This window comes from Lynx canadensis, chromosome A2 (assembly GCF_007474595.2).
Source record: "Lynx canadensis isolate LIC74 chromosome A2, mLynCan4.pri.v2, whole genome shotgun sequence".
Lineage (NCBI taxonomy): Eukaryota > Metazoa > Chordata > Mammalia > Carnivora > Felidae > Lynx > Lynx canadensis.
In genome coordinates this window covers 106,931,258-106,944,975 of record NC_044304.2, presented here as the reverse complement: position 1 = coordinate 106,944,975, position 13,718 = coordinate 106,931,258, and the positions used below count along the sequence as shown (strand labels likewise).

Here is a 13,718-nt window from a genome sequence, read left to right as displayed (position 1 = left end):
ATGAACCAAAGGAAAAATGATATGAATCTCAAAACACTAAATATATTTCAGTAATAATAATAAGGGCTAACGTATTTGATTGCTTTGTATGTACCAAGCCCTGTTTTAACTACCTCCAGGTACTAGAATATCACATCTTTGTAGGAAAGCAGGTACTGTTAATATCATTTCTATTTTAAAGATAGGGACATGGCAGGACTGAAACCTAAGCATACCTTTCAAGGTCAAAGATCCAGTTAATTTTAGAGCCAGGTCTTGAACCCAGGTTGTTTAAATCCACAGTTCATGTTTTTAATCCCTCTGCTCTAGTGAATGTCAATAGGTATCTGGTGGTTATTAAAAACATTTGGTCATTCACCCATTCATTCAGTCAACCACAACTTGATGGTTAATCTTTCTCAGGCTATACTCTAGTTCTCAGATACAGAAGGGCATAAATCAAGTGGAAGAAAACAAAACAAAACAAAACAAAACAAAAAACAGAAACAACCTCTCCCTATTCTCATAGAACCTACATAAGCTTACATAGAGTTTACCTGTTAGGTTAACATGCTACATGTAAGATGGTCATAGTTATGGAAAAAAATATATCAAGAAAGGGAGTCAAACTCTTAATGAAATATAACTGGATGAATCTTTCCAAGCATGGTAAAAACTTAGGATCTCAAAAGAAAAGGCAGCATCATATGTAATGATAATGTAGTATAGTATACATATTTTCACTAAATCGAGTTTGCAACAAGTGTACTAGCATTTCCATTTGGTACTGTTTTGAATGTACTCAGTAAGCAATTAGATAAGAGAAAAAGAATTGGGGAAGGAGGTGTTTGAAAGAAGGCAGAGCATATATCATTATTTGTAGATAATAGGACTGTATGTCCCCCAAAAATGAATCACCTGAAAGGAATGATATATGGCAACAGAATTATAAAGTTTCTGTGGAAAAGATTAATAATAAATGATCAAATTATTTTTTAAAAAATATAACCAGCTCAAACAGATAATGTAAGAAGGGGTTCTATTATAATAAAAAAGAAATGGATAAGTATTTATGTAATAAATATAAATATATTACACTTAATGTGAAGGAAACTTTGGGCCCTACTAAGAATTATATGAGAAAACCTAATAAGTAGGAAAACATATTTTTGAAAGATAGGCCTGATACTACAAAATATTCCAGTTCTCCCAAAATTTGTCTATCGTGTAAGATCCGATTACAATACCAAAAGATTTTGGCCAGGTTCTTAAAAGCAAAGGTAACTCGAAAATTATTTCAAATTGTATCCAAAAATATGAATCTTGTAGGTAAACAACAAATCTTTTAAAAAAGAGTAAGAGGAGAATTGATTCTAGCCCAACCAAATATGAACATTTAGTACAGAACTAGAATAATTAAAATAGTTGGGTACAGTTCAGAGGTAACATAGAGATATAGAGGTGGAAATTTATTATAGAATTACCTGTGTCTTTCAAACAAGGAAGAAAAATTAGATTATTAAGCACATTCTATTAATATATATGTTAATATGTATAAATCTGAAATGATTGGAACACTACAGTGTAAAATATGAAGTCATCAGGGAAAAAACAAAAAGTATTCTGCTGAATTATGGAGAAAGGAAGGATCTTTCTAAAGCATGATTCAAAAGACTGAAAGAAAAGGTTAATATATCTGAAATATAAAAATTTAACACTGCAAGGGAGAAAAGAAAAGTGGGAAAAAAAGAAATTTGGAAAATATTTGCAATGCATGACTTTCTCATTACTAGCAAAAAATATAAAAGGCTTGAAGGCAGTTACCTGTACTTAGCTGTTAATTTCACAGCTTCTTCCTGTATGGTCTGGAACAATTCTAAACTACATAGTCCTCAGTTTCCTCAATCATAACATGTAGGTAGCAGTAGCTAGCTCATAAAATGTTTATGAAGATTAAATGAAATATTACATGCAAAGCTCTTAAAGTAGTGCTTTAAGAAAGAGTAGTGAATATTTAATTACTGCTAATTATCATCATTATGGTTATTAATGTAAATATTTTTAATGTGCATAGAATGGATAAAGGACTTGACTAGGTACTCCACACAAGAAAAAGTTGAGGCAAAAGCATATGAAAAGATAATCAACTTCAACCAACAATAAGGAAAATTTATTTTAACAATTGTGATACATTGCATTTTTCAACTTACTGCTTTTATTTTAAGTATAGTTTAACCAAAGAAAAAGATTGTAATCAGCTTGAGAGCTTAAAGTTCTTCAAAGGAGACTTTAACCATATATCCTCTGAAATATCTTTTGGAGAAATTTAATAAAAAAGGACGAATCCTTTAAACCACGTGAGGCTCTTTGTGGGGTGATTTTGAGGCAGAAACCACAAGTGGAATTGTGGAGTGCTCTTTGCTGAGATAGTACAAGAACTGCCAGAATGAATGCATTGTGGTAGAGCTGGAAGCATCTAGTAAGTCTGCCCCAGAACATTCAGATCTTCTATTTTCGTCAGAATTGACCGACCCCTCTAGTGAAGCAGCTGGTGTTGGCTCACATGGTTAAGGTTCCAAGCAACAACACCATTGCAAATTTATTAGAATGGTGAAATTCAAGACTGCCAAGGGTTGGTGTTGCTGTGGAATGTTAGTAAAGATGGGGAGTAACTGGAACTCTCAAATGTTACTGGTAGAAGTGCAAAATGGTAGAATGATACAATCTTTATCAATACAGTTGGGCAGTCTCAATCCTAGGTATTTATTCAAAAGATACAATCACATATGTCTATGAAAAGAGTTGTGCTCAAAGGTTCATAGCAGCTTTATTCATAAAAAGTCAAATGCCAGCAATCAGTGAGTAAATGAACTGTGGTCTATCTTTTCATTTGGATACTACTTAGTAATAAAAGGTGACAAACCACTGATATGGGAACAAATGGTAGAATCTCGTTAAGTATTACAATAAGTGAAGGAAGCCTGATGTAAAAGAGTACTTTTAAATTCCATTTATAGGAAATTTTAGAAAATGCAATTACAGTGACAGAAAGCAGACCAATGTCTTTTAAGGGGGGTAGTGGGGATATATGCCAGTGTAAAAGTATATAAATGCAAAAGGGAACTTTTTTGGGGTAATGGAAAATTTCTCTATCATGTTTGTGAAAGTAGTTATTATATACCTTTGTCAAAACTCTTTGAATGGTACACTTAAAATTGATGAATTTTGAATTAATAACTTAAAATGCAACTTTGGAGATTTAGGTTAACTGTATTTTTAAAAATAAAAATGTGGGGCGCCTGGGTGGCGCAGTCGGTTAAGCGTCCGACTTCAGCCAGGTCACGATCTCGCGGTCCGTGAGTTCGAGCCCCGCGTCGGGCTCTGGGCTGATGGCTCGGATCCTGGAGCCTGTTTCCGATTCTGTGTCTCCCTCTCTCTCTGCCCCTCCCCCGTTCATGCTCTGTCTCTCTCTGTCCCAAAAATAAATAAACGTTGAAAAAGAAAAAAAAAAATTTAAAAAAATAAATAAATAAATAAATAAATAAATAAATAAAAATGTAATAACCCCTTACAGGAAAAGAGAAATCACTTCTCAGAAAAATATCAGTGACAGAGTATTAAAGACAGCTATGACTAAGAAGCTGATTCTCTGATATATGAATATTTCTATGTACTGTGTGTGTATTACTACTTTCTGCTGCTTATAAAATTTACATATTTAAATTTGTCTTGCCTTAATAAAGATGGGTATATTTTATTTTTACTTCTTAGATCTAACTTTAAGTTTTAATTAATTTAAAGTATTTTATAATTTCAGGAAATAACACCAATTTCAGAGTCAGTAAACACATGTTCCAAAATTATACAGTTTAACTATGGTTTAGCATCCCCTTTTACTTTTAGTGTAATTCTGATGTGGATATAAAATATATGAACATCCCAACTATACAAAATAATCTAAAAAATCTTCACCAAAATATTATAATGGAGTATGAGTATCCTCTTTTAAAGATAAGAAAGCTGTGACTTAACAATAAATAAGTCATTTGCTCAAAGTTACAAGTCTTGGAAGTAAAAGTCTGTCTGAATTTACAGTTTGTTCATTCTAGAATGTGGGAGTAATGTTGATTAATTTATGTTTCTCAAGAGTAGAGTACATAGAGACAGAAACAGCACAATTTATATAAAAAAAAAACGACACTGTTATAGCTTTTTCTTATTTGGTCTCCTTTTACAGAGTCTTCGGTGTCTCTGAAATATGGCTGCTGGATAAGTTTACAGTGTTTGGCAGTTCTTTTTTAAGTCTCTTGGGGTTACGCCAAAGGGACAGTGTCCCATGGGAATTCAGTCTGAATTCTCATCCAAATGAACACCTGCCGTCATTGTTTCTTATCAGTCCTGTAGTTAGCAAATGCCAACTCCCATGAAAGCCATTCAACACATGGAAAAGGCATCCCAGTGTTCCTCACTAGTTTTAATTTATCCCTGCTTTTACTACATGATCCATTGCCCCAGTATCTTGGAGATAGAGCTAACATTAAGTTTGTCCTTGGCTATTTGGTGATCTATATGCCTAGGAGTTCACCCAGTTATAGTCCAGTCTAATTAAATGGTCTTCTTTTGATACTCTTTCTCCTTTCTTCTCCTTTCCCCTTTTCTCTACTTTCCTCTTGCCCTCTCTCTGACCTGTTTATGTTGCTTTGGAAAGGAAGAGATTTGTTATTGCAAAAATAATATGCTTGTAAAGCAAATTATACTACACAATCTATTTTTAAAAGTCTCAGTTCTCTACGTTAGCAGGAACAAATAATTCACGCAGAAGCAAATTCAATGATAGTCTCCCTATGGATAACCAATATTGATCATCCATTCTTAGTACTTGAATCATATTTCTTTTCTTTTTGTTCAGCTGGTCTGCTGGATGTATGCATTTAATTATAAAGTATTACAAATTGATTTTGAACCAGATTAGGGATAAAGTCAAAATAAATGATTTAAAAAAATTAATGATCATGTCATATAATATACCCTTAATAGCCTAGCTACATTTTTATCTGTAATTTCATACCACGTAACACAACATTCTAAGATGTATTTATGACTTATTAGTAAGAATTTAAAAAAAAAGAAGAAACTCTCTGACTGTATTTGAGAGCTATTAAACCAATAAAAGTGAACCATCTTGACATTACTACTTCTTAGCAAACCAGGAAGTTGACCATGTATGTATAACAAAGACATCCTAGAATACCAAACCACAGAGGGTTTTGGGGTAACTTTTTAATAAGTGTTTCTATATATCTTTGTGTCCTTTTCTCTTGCAGATTAATTTAATTAGTTAATGATTTTTAGAGGATAAAATGTACAGAAAAACTAACAGTGCTATTACAGCTTTATCTTGTAGGGAAAAGCTACTGGGCCTGCCATCTGCAGCGGGCTTTGGTCCCTCTCTTGTTGTGCCTCATGCTTTGTTATGCATGAGTAAGCACATTAGCCTTTTCATTTCATTCATTAGACTTTTAATCCTTGATTAGTGTTTTCAAGATTCTCTCAAATACACAACTTCTTTATTTCCTTTGTGTATGCTTTTTTTTTATCTGCACTATGAAACAAAATTAAGTTTAATCACAACAGTAGACCCATTTCTTTTGAGATGACTGGTAAATATATTAGTTTCTCATTGGAGTGATTAATCATGTGTAGATGAAGAATGGGGAAATATCTTCTTGCTTGGAATAACAGGGGCAACTGTTTAAAGTCAGCAAGAACAGTCTGTTTGAAAAGCTTGAATCACAATATTCTACCAATCTCACATGCTCAGTGTGATTCTGTCTCATAGAAACTCTGAATGGATTTCCTAAAAGAAAGAAACATCCATTAGGGTTCAGAACTGATATGTTTGGAGTCTCAGAGCTTAGTTATAATTACACCAATTCTCCAAAAATAATTTTCTCTCTTCGGTGCTTTCTTTTCTCCATTAAGCAAGATATGTGAGAAGGTTGCTTGTGACTGAACAGTTAATAGTTATACATGCAAGACACTCTTAGCAAACTTTGAAGTCATGTATTATACTCATTTACCTTTATTAAATAAGCACTTTCACACTATCTTTTTACTCATAATTAATCTCAAAGGACTAGAAATTACTATCGCTCCACTTAGGCCATCCTTCCAGCTATGCATTACAATATTTTCAACTACTTTTTAACATTTATGTTCATTTACACTATTTTAAACATACTTCGATCATGAGGCCAAAACCAGTTATTAAAGGAGATACATAAATTAAATAGAAATCAGTTTCCAGAAGTCAACATAACAAGTAACCGACAGTGAAATGATGGCATAAATCACACTTGTACTGAATTTTTGTAGGTTACTCATTTTTGCCTAATTTCAGAGTGTCTTCTTGGCAATATTGTTAAGAAAGAGTAATTTAAAAATATTACTCATTAACTTTTCTCTTTTGATCTTTGCACAAAATAGTAGGATCATAAACTGTCTCATTTTTCTTTTCTGTTTCTCTACCTAGGATGCTTCCATTGCACACAGATTCCACATCATGAGAGAAAAACACCCAGAAAAATTCAACAGTAGGTAAGATAACATATGATAAAATTATAATTACGGTTACTGTTGATGAATTATGTCATGAAAAGGATCAGTCTGTGCTCTAAAACATTTTACGTATAATCGCTGAATAAGATTGGGTATGTATGTGTGAGTATTGAGACACAAGTGTAAATGAATTTAATTTTTCTTCTTTGGTTTTAATGAGAGTATAATGAGGAATGCAGTGGTCATCTGTAGTCCATTCTCATGTGGTAAAAAGAATTTCAAGTATAAGGTAAAACTAATATTTTATTAAGATATACTGGAAGTCTTTATATGGCTAAAGATATGAGGGTGATTACACCAAGTCCCAAAGAGAAAACATGGGACTGTGATTTGATAATGCTGAGTAACTCTGTATTACAAAGGTATCACGGAAGGCCTCTCATCTTTCTACTGTTCATCCAGTATTGGCCTCAAGTAAATGGAAAATAAACCAGCGAAATAATCAATGCTAACATAAACTACTTTAAAAGATACATTCTTCAAGGAGAAGATCCTTGACAATGAGAATTTGTTTTGCTAATATAGTAATACATATTTCTTTTTCAAATGTAGATATTGACTTTTTCTGATATTCAGGGAAATAGAGAAAGCTTTGGTTTTGTATCTTCCCCACTTGTAGATGGAAATAGGGCTGTCTCCAACCCTTTCCCCAGGAAAAATGGGATGGAAGTGAATCATCTTTGCTTCAATTACATACATTTCTACTTTGATCATTTCACAAAGTTACAAAATCATAACCAGCATTTCTGTGCATATATTTAAGTATATATTCAATATTAATATTAATATTCAAAGCCCAAGGATCTGTGGTCTCCATATTTGGATAGTTAACAACCCTGGAAATCATAAAATCATGATATTATGGTTTGCCTTTTCTCTTATAATTCAGCTAGGTACAATTTTTGTTTAAGGAAAGTGGAAGAAATGTATGTATGGATATGTACATGTGCCCATAGTGTCTTTGGAGGGATTCACAAAAATCTCTTAATTCTGGTTCTTTCTGGAAAAGGGAACTAAACGGTTGGGATGAAAACTAAATTTTTATTATATACTTTTTTTGTGTGAATCTTGTGACATGTGTATTATAAAATTTAGTAGAAATCTAATTAAATGTTGCACCTATAAATTTTCTTTGTATGTAGAATAGCCATTTTCATTTTATAAAATTTAATTTTATTTTATAAAATATATGCAAATAAATTGATGTAACAATGAAATTATATTCACTTTATAGCAACTTTTAACACATGGCAATTTACCTTGAATGTCCTGGACATGAATATACTTGTTAATGTACATAAAACCATATTATAAAATCTAGCTTGTGCTTACTCAAATACCATTCTGTGTAGCAGTCATGTGTTGATATTCATATATTGAAATCTATAAATGCTATTTGAGAATGAGGCATGCAGTGACCCCATTCAGGAGTTTCACAATTTAAAAACCCAGTAAAGACTGTAAGAAATACATGGAAAAAAAAAAGTTTGATGATGTTTAAGGCATTTTTGTCCCAAAGTTATTCACAGAGAGAAAGAGAATGATAGGGGAGAGGGGGAAGAAAGGAGAATTAAAAGTATAGAGAAAGTGTATCAATATATTTATGTAATACTCAAATTGACATAGTACATATAAGAATGCCAATATATATGATCCTCTCTCAAGTGCCAGAGGTTAATGAATTCTGTTCTCCGGAATAATTTTAATTCTTCTTAATAAGACTTCTATTATTCACATATATCTACTTAATTTTTTATTATCAATTGCAGTGTTAATTTATGACATTCCTCACTGCCCAATATGTGGTTAGATACTATTTACAGCAATGCATTTGTATAGCCCAATGTATTTGTAAAGTGTAAAAATACATTTGGAAGGCTAATAACATAGAAAACACCTTCTAGATTGACACAGGTCACATGTTTCTACTGTGAGTTCAAAGAATGTCAGGTATATAGTAGATACTCAGTGTATAATCACCTACTATTTTTTTTTTAAGTTAAGAGCTCTAACATTGCATGTATTACCAAGTCAGGCACATACATTTCAATCTATATTTTTTACAGATTGTCTTCACTCAGAATTACAAGCTTTTAGATAATTTGCTAAACTATAATTTAACTTATTCAGAATATGAAAATTTTCTAATAAATTTTTATGAGGAAGACATGCCACATATTGTGCATAAACAATTTCATACTTATAAGGACAGATTTTCAGATTTCAACTTTGAGACACATTCAGCCATAGCACTCTTTGGTATTTTCAGGAATTTGCAAATGGATTTTTTTAAATACTCATAATAATGGTGTTTCAGATCAGATCTCTTGTCACAATCAATCATATGCCATTAATATTATCCTCTAGCGTGCTCACCTTGAAATTCATTTATATTTTAAAGAACTTGATGTTTCTAACATTATCTTAAGGAAATTAATTACCAAAATATATAGTTCTCTCTATGCTTCTTCTGACAGAAATTGAAAGAACTGGGAAAGATAATGATTTTTCCGGTGCTTAAGAGAGTGCTAGTTGAGAGTTTTATATCATATTCTTTTCCAAATTTTTGTATAAATCTAAGTTAACTATTAAAAGGAATTGTTGTTTAACTTTCTAAACTCAAGACATTCTTCATACTTAATATATATATTTTTTATTATTTTAGACTCAAATAATCCTTAAAGTATTGAGGAAACTATTATTTAAAACCATTATTGTACAATATTATTATTTAAAATATTGACTTGACTATTATTATTAATAATCACATTCATGTTCTTAGAATTCACATACATTACTAATTCTCCTGATTTTATTGAGAATAGAGCATGATATTACTTCTTGGCCTTTTGACTTAGATCAAGTGTAGAACAGAGCAATATAAGTTCTTAATTTAAAAAATGATACTAATAATTGTACACTTATAGTATTTAAAATATGCATCCATTAAAGTGATAATTATGAAGGGCTGTAATAATTTTGAAAAAAAAAACAAAACTCTTTAATTCCATGAATAAAATCTTGCAACATTGACAAAGACTTACAAGTAATATGTGAAATGGAACCAACTATAAAAAAAAATTGGTCATCTTACAAAGATTTTATTAATACTGTAGTTATAGCTTGTTACAGCTTGTCTCAAAAAACTAATTTTTTTTAACATCACTTGATACCATTTGCTAGCAAACCCTGATAGCCAGCGATACTCCACAAAGATACTAATTCAGTGAGTCTACAAGTAAGTCCTTATTTAAAAGAATCTGGTCTCTAATGCACTGAATGAGATACAGATTGTTTTCTTAGCCTCCTGTTCAGAGGAATATACTTCATTCTTGTTCTGCATTCTGCTTTTTATGAAGAAATCTACAACTAGAAAACTGAAATTGGTGTATGAATTTAAATAAAGCCGTTTAACTCATCTGTGTAGTGATAGCGGATACTTCAGAGGGTCTTACTGGCCAAATGTGTGAAAGGAAGAAAGGAAGAAACAAAAGTAACAAGTTGGAACACCACACTTATACTTTATCACTATACTAATAAACCCTAATATAAAAAAGAAGCTCTGTACTCCAAATTACCCAAGAAATTAATAGCATACAGGAACATAGAAAATTTGCGTATGACTTTAAAATCACACTGGTTCTGTGGAATGATGCTTTATTTTTGTTTGTTTGTTTGTTTTTTCCTCTAAAGTAGGCTTGGTGAGATCCTGGAATAAGACTCTTTCTGGGACTTTAGTATCTATACAGAGCATGGAACATAATGCTCACTTAGTAGATACTTGCTAAATCTCTTTACTAAATTATTTATTAATGAACGCTGTATTTGTCTTTTAAATACCTACCTAACTTTTATAGTTTACCCTTTTTGTAGTGTCAAAAATGTAGTAGATAAAACAGAACTGAAATATGCCTAGAATGAGTCTTCATTCTAAACAACTATTCTTTCAGATTTTAATAATGCCTTTATTTTTTTTGTACAGTATTCATGTACTTAATCTCCAAAGTACCCAACAATGTTAAAAAACAAGCAAAAATTCTTCAGTTATAATCTCTGACCATTGTGGATGTCTTGCTAATGAATAGTACAAGCTTACTTATACATTTGTTTAGCACTTATTATCAACTGTATAGGTCAGCAATATGTAATTATTAACCAGTTATTAATATTTACCTGGTGATGGTGAACTGAAGACTTAAGTATTAAAAATTTTGTTTTTATATCTCTTTTTCTGTGTCTCTAATTTTGTAAGTTGCAAATCATTTGATATAAAGCTAAAGACAATAAAATCAATTTTGTATAAAGTATAACAGGAGACGTTAATTTCCTGAAGCAAATATTTTTATTGGTCAAAACTGTTCATGAAATATTTTTATTGATCTTGAAGTACCAATTTTATACCTGTTTTTTTTATTTTAAACTGTGCATGTGTATATCTATTCTGAATTTGGAAATTATATTTTCCATATATTCCATACTCTACTGTATGGGAGATAGTACAATTTCCAAGTTAAAGAAATAAAACCTATGAATCTTTTTTTTTTTTAACTTTCCACCTTGGTGTTGTAGCAGATAGACAAGAATAATTACATAAAATTATCAATTGTTATCTAGACAGAAAAGATCCAGCTGAAGTTCTAGAATAAAATGTAGAGTTAAGAATAAAGTAATATTTCAATAATGATGACAAAATGCTGTATCATAACTAGATTTTTCTATTTATCATTTAAATAACATTGAGAAGGTTTTTCTCTAAATTCAGTAAAATAAATTTTTAAAGCTTCAAAATCAGTGCTTAAATTGTGTTTAATAACATTATTATATATTAATATATCAAATTTTATTCATATACTGTAAATATTTTTAATGTATGTTTAGTAAAAACCAATTAACACTATTTTTCAATAAACTTCATGATATAGCCTCTTACATATATATCTTACATATATTTTTTAAGGCACTTAACCTATTTTTATTTTTATAAAATCTAATATATTCAAAGATTACACATTTTAGTGACTGTAATAAGTTAAAATCATTGTGGATAAACTAAGATTTTGTTTTTTTTTGTTTTGCTTTTTGTTTTTTTTAATTTATTTTTTTAATTACATTGAAGTTAGCATGTAGTGCAACAATGATTTCAGGAGTAGCTTCCTTAATGACCCTTACCCATTTGACTATCCCCCCTCTCACAACCCCTCCAGTAACTCTCTGTTCTCCATATTTAAGAATCTCTTATGTTTTGTCCCCCTCCCTGTTTTTATATTATTTTTGCTTCCCTTCCCTTATTTCATGTGTTTTGTATCTTAAAGTCCTCATATGAGTGAAGTTATATGATATTTGTCTTTCTCTGACTAATTTCGTTTAGCATATTACCCTCTAGTTCCATCCATGTAGTTGGAAATGGAAAGATTTCATTCTTTCTCATTGCCAAGTAATATTCCATTATACATATATACCACATCTTATTTATCCATTCATCCATCGATGGACATTTGGGCTCTTTCCATGCTTTGGCTATTGTTGATAATGCTGCTATAAACATTGGAATGCATGTGCCCCTTTGAAACAGCATACCTGTATCCCTTGGATAAATACCTAGTGGTGCAATTGCTGGGTTGTAGGGTAGTTCTATTTTTAATTTTTGAGGAACCTCCATACTGTTTTCCAGAGTGGCTGTACTAGTTTGCATTCCCACCAGCAGTGCAAAAGAGATCCTTCTTCTCCACATCCTCGCCAACATCTATTGTTGCCTGAGTTGTTAATGTTAGCCATTTTGACAGGTGTGAGGTGGTATCTCATGGTGGTTTGGATGTCTGTATGTCTTCTTTGGAAAAGTGTCTATTCATGTCTTTTGCCCATTTCTTCACTGGGTTATTTGTTTTTTGGGTGTTGAGTTTGATACTAACCCTTTATCTGGTATTTCGTTTGCAAATATCTTCTCCCATTCTGTCAGTTTCCTTTTAGTTTTGCCGATTATTTCCTTCTCTGTGCAGAAGCTTTTTATTTTGATGAGGTCTCAATAGTTCATTTTTGCTTTTGTTTCCCTTGCCTCTGGGGACATGTTGAGTAAGAAGTTGCTGCGACCAAAGTCAAAGAGATTTTTGCCTGCTTTCTCCTTGAGGATTTTGATGGCTTCCTGTCTTCCATTTAGGTCTTTCATCCATTTTGAATATATTTTTGTGTATGGTGTAAGAAAGTGGTCCAGGTTCATTTTTCTGCAACTTACATGTATTTCTGAGTCAGTTACAACACAGCAAGTAAAATAAAGAAGACATTCCTTTTGTTTTGTCTGAAGCTTTTTAGTATATATATTTGTAGGAAATCAGCTTTTCTTGCACTTTGAAATTATGAAATTAAAATTTTTATATGACTTATTTATATAAATTTATTTACATAAGTATTTGTATCTAATTTATTTATATTTTATATAAATTCTATTTATTAAGTATTCTTAAAATATGTAGAATAATTTATTTTTATACTATTGACACATTCACAAACCATTGAAAACAATGAAAGTGAAGACAGAATGGAGTCTGCATGGCATTGTCTTTAAGGCATTTGACCTCAATTTTGCAACCACCATTATTGTATAGTGAAACCTTTTTATCTATTTAAGAACATACATACATACCTTTTAATGTAAACTTCCATATTATGTAAGTGGTACCATCTTTTATAAACTAGGGAAATTGTGCTACTGATATTAAAAGTTAAACATTTTGATTTTTAGTATTTTGAATAAAATCCATATTCATTAGAAATGGCACTTGTTGGGGCGCCTGGGTGGCTCAGTCGGTTGAGCGTCCAACTTCAGCTCAGGTCATGATTTCGTGGTCCATGAGTTCGAGCCCCGCGTCGGGCTCTGGGCTGATGGCTCAGAGCCTGGAGCCTGCTTCTGGTTTTGTGTCTCCCTCTCTCTCTGCCCCTCCCCCGTTCATGCTCTGTCTCTCTCTGTCTCAAAAATAAATAAATGTTAAAAAAAAATTAAAAAAAGAAGAAATGGCACTTGTTGGGACAAGCACTGGGTATCATATGTAAGTGATGAATTACTGAGTTCTACTTCTGAAAACAATACTACAGTATATGGTAACTAACTTGAATTTAAATAAATACAT

General features: G+C 31.5%; 1 protein-coding gene across 1 annotated transcript in view; it reads left to right on the top strand.

Annotated features, from left to right (window-relative positions):
• The window catches only part of DGKB (diacylglycerol kinase beta), a 715,928-nt gene that overhangs the window by 390,396 nt on the left and 311,814 nt on the right, over window positions 1-13,718 (top strand). The window contains 1 exon segment of the mRNA XM_032592421.1: window positions 6,512-6,576. Within this exon segment, the coding sequence (XP_032448312.1) occupies window positions 6,512-6,576 (65 nt within the window).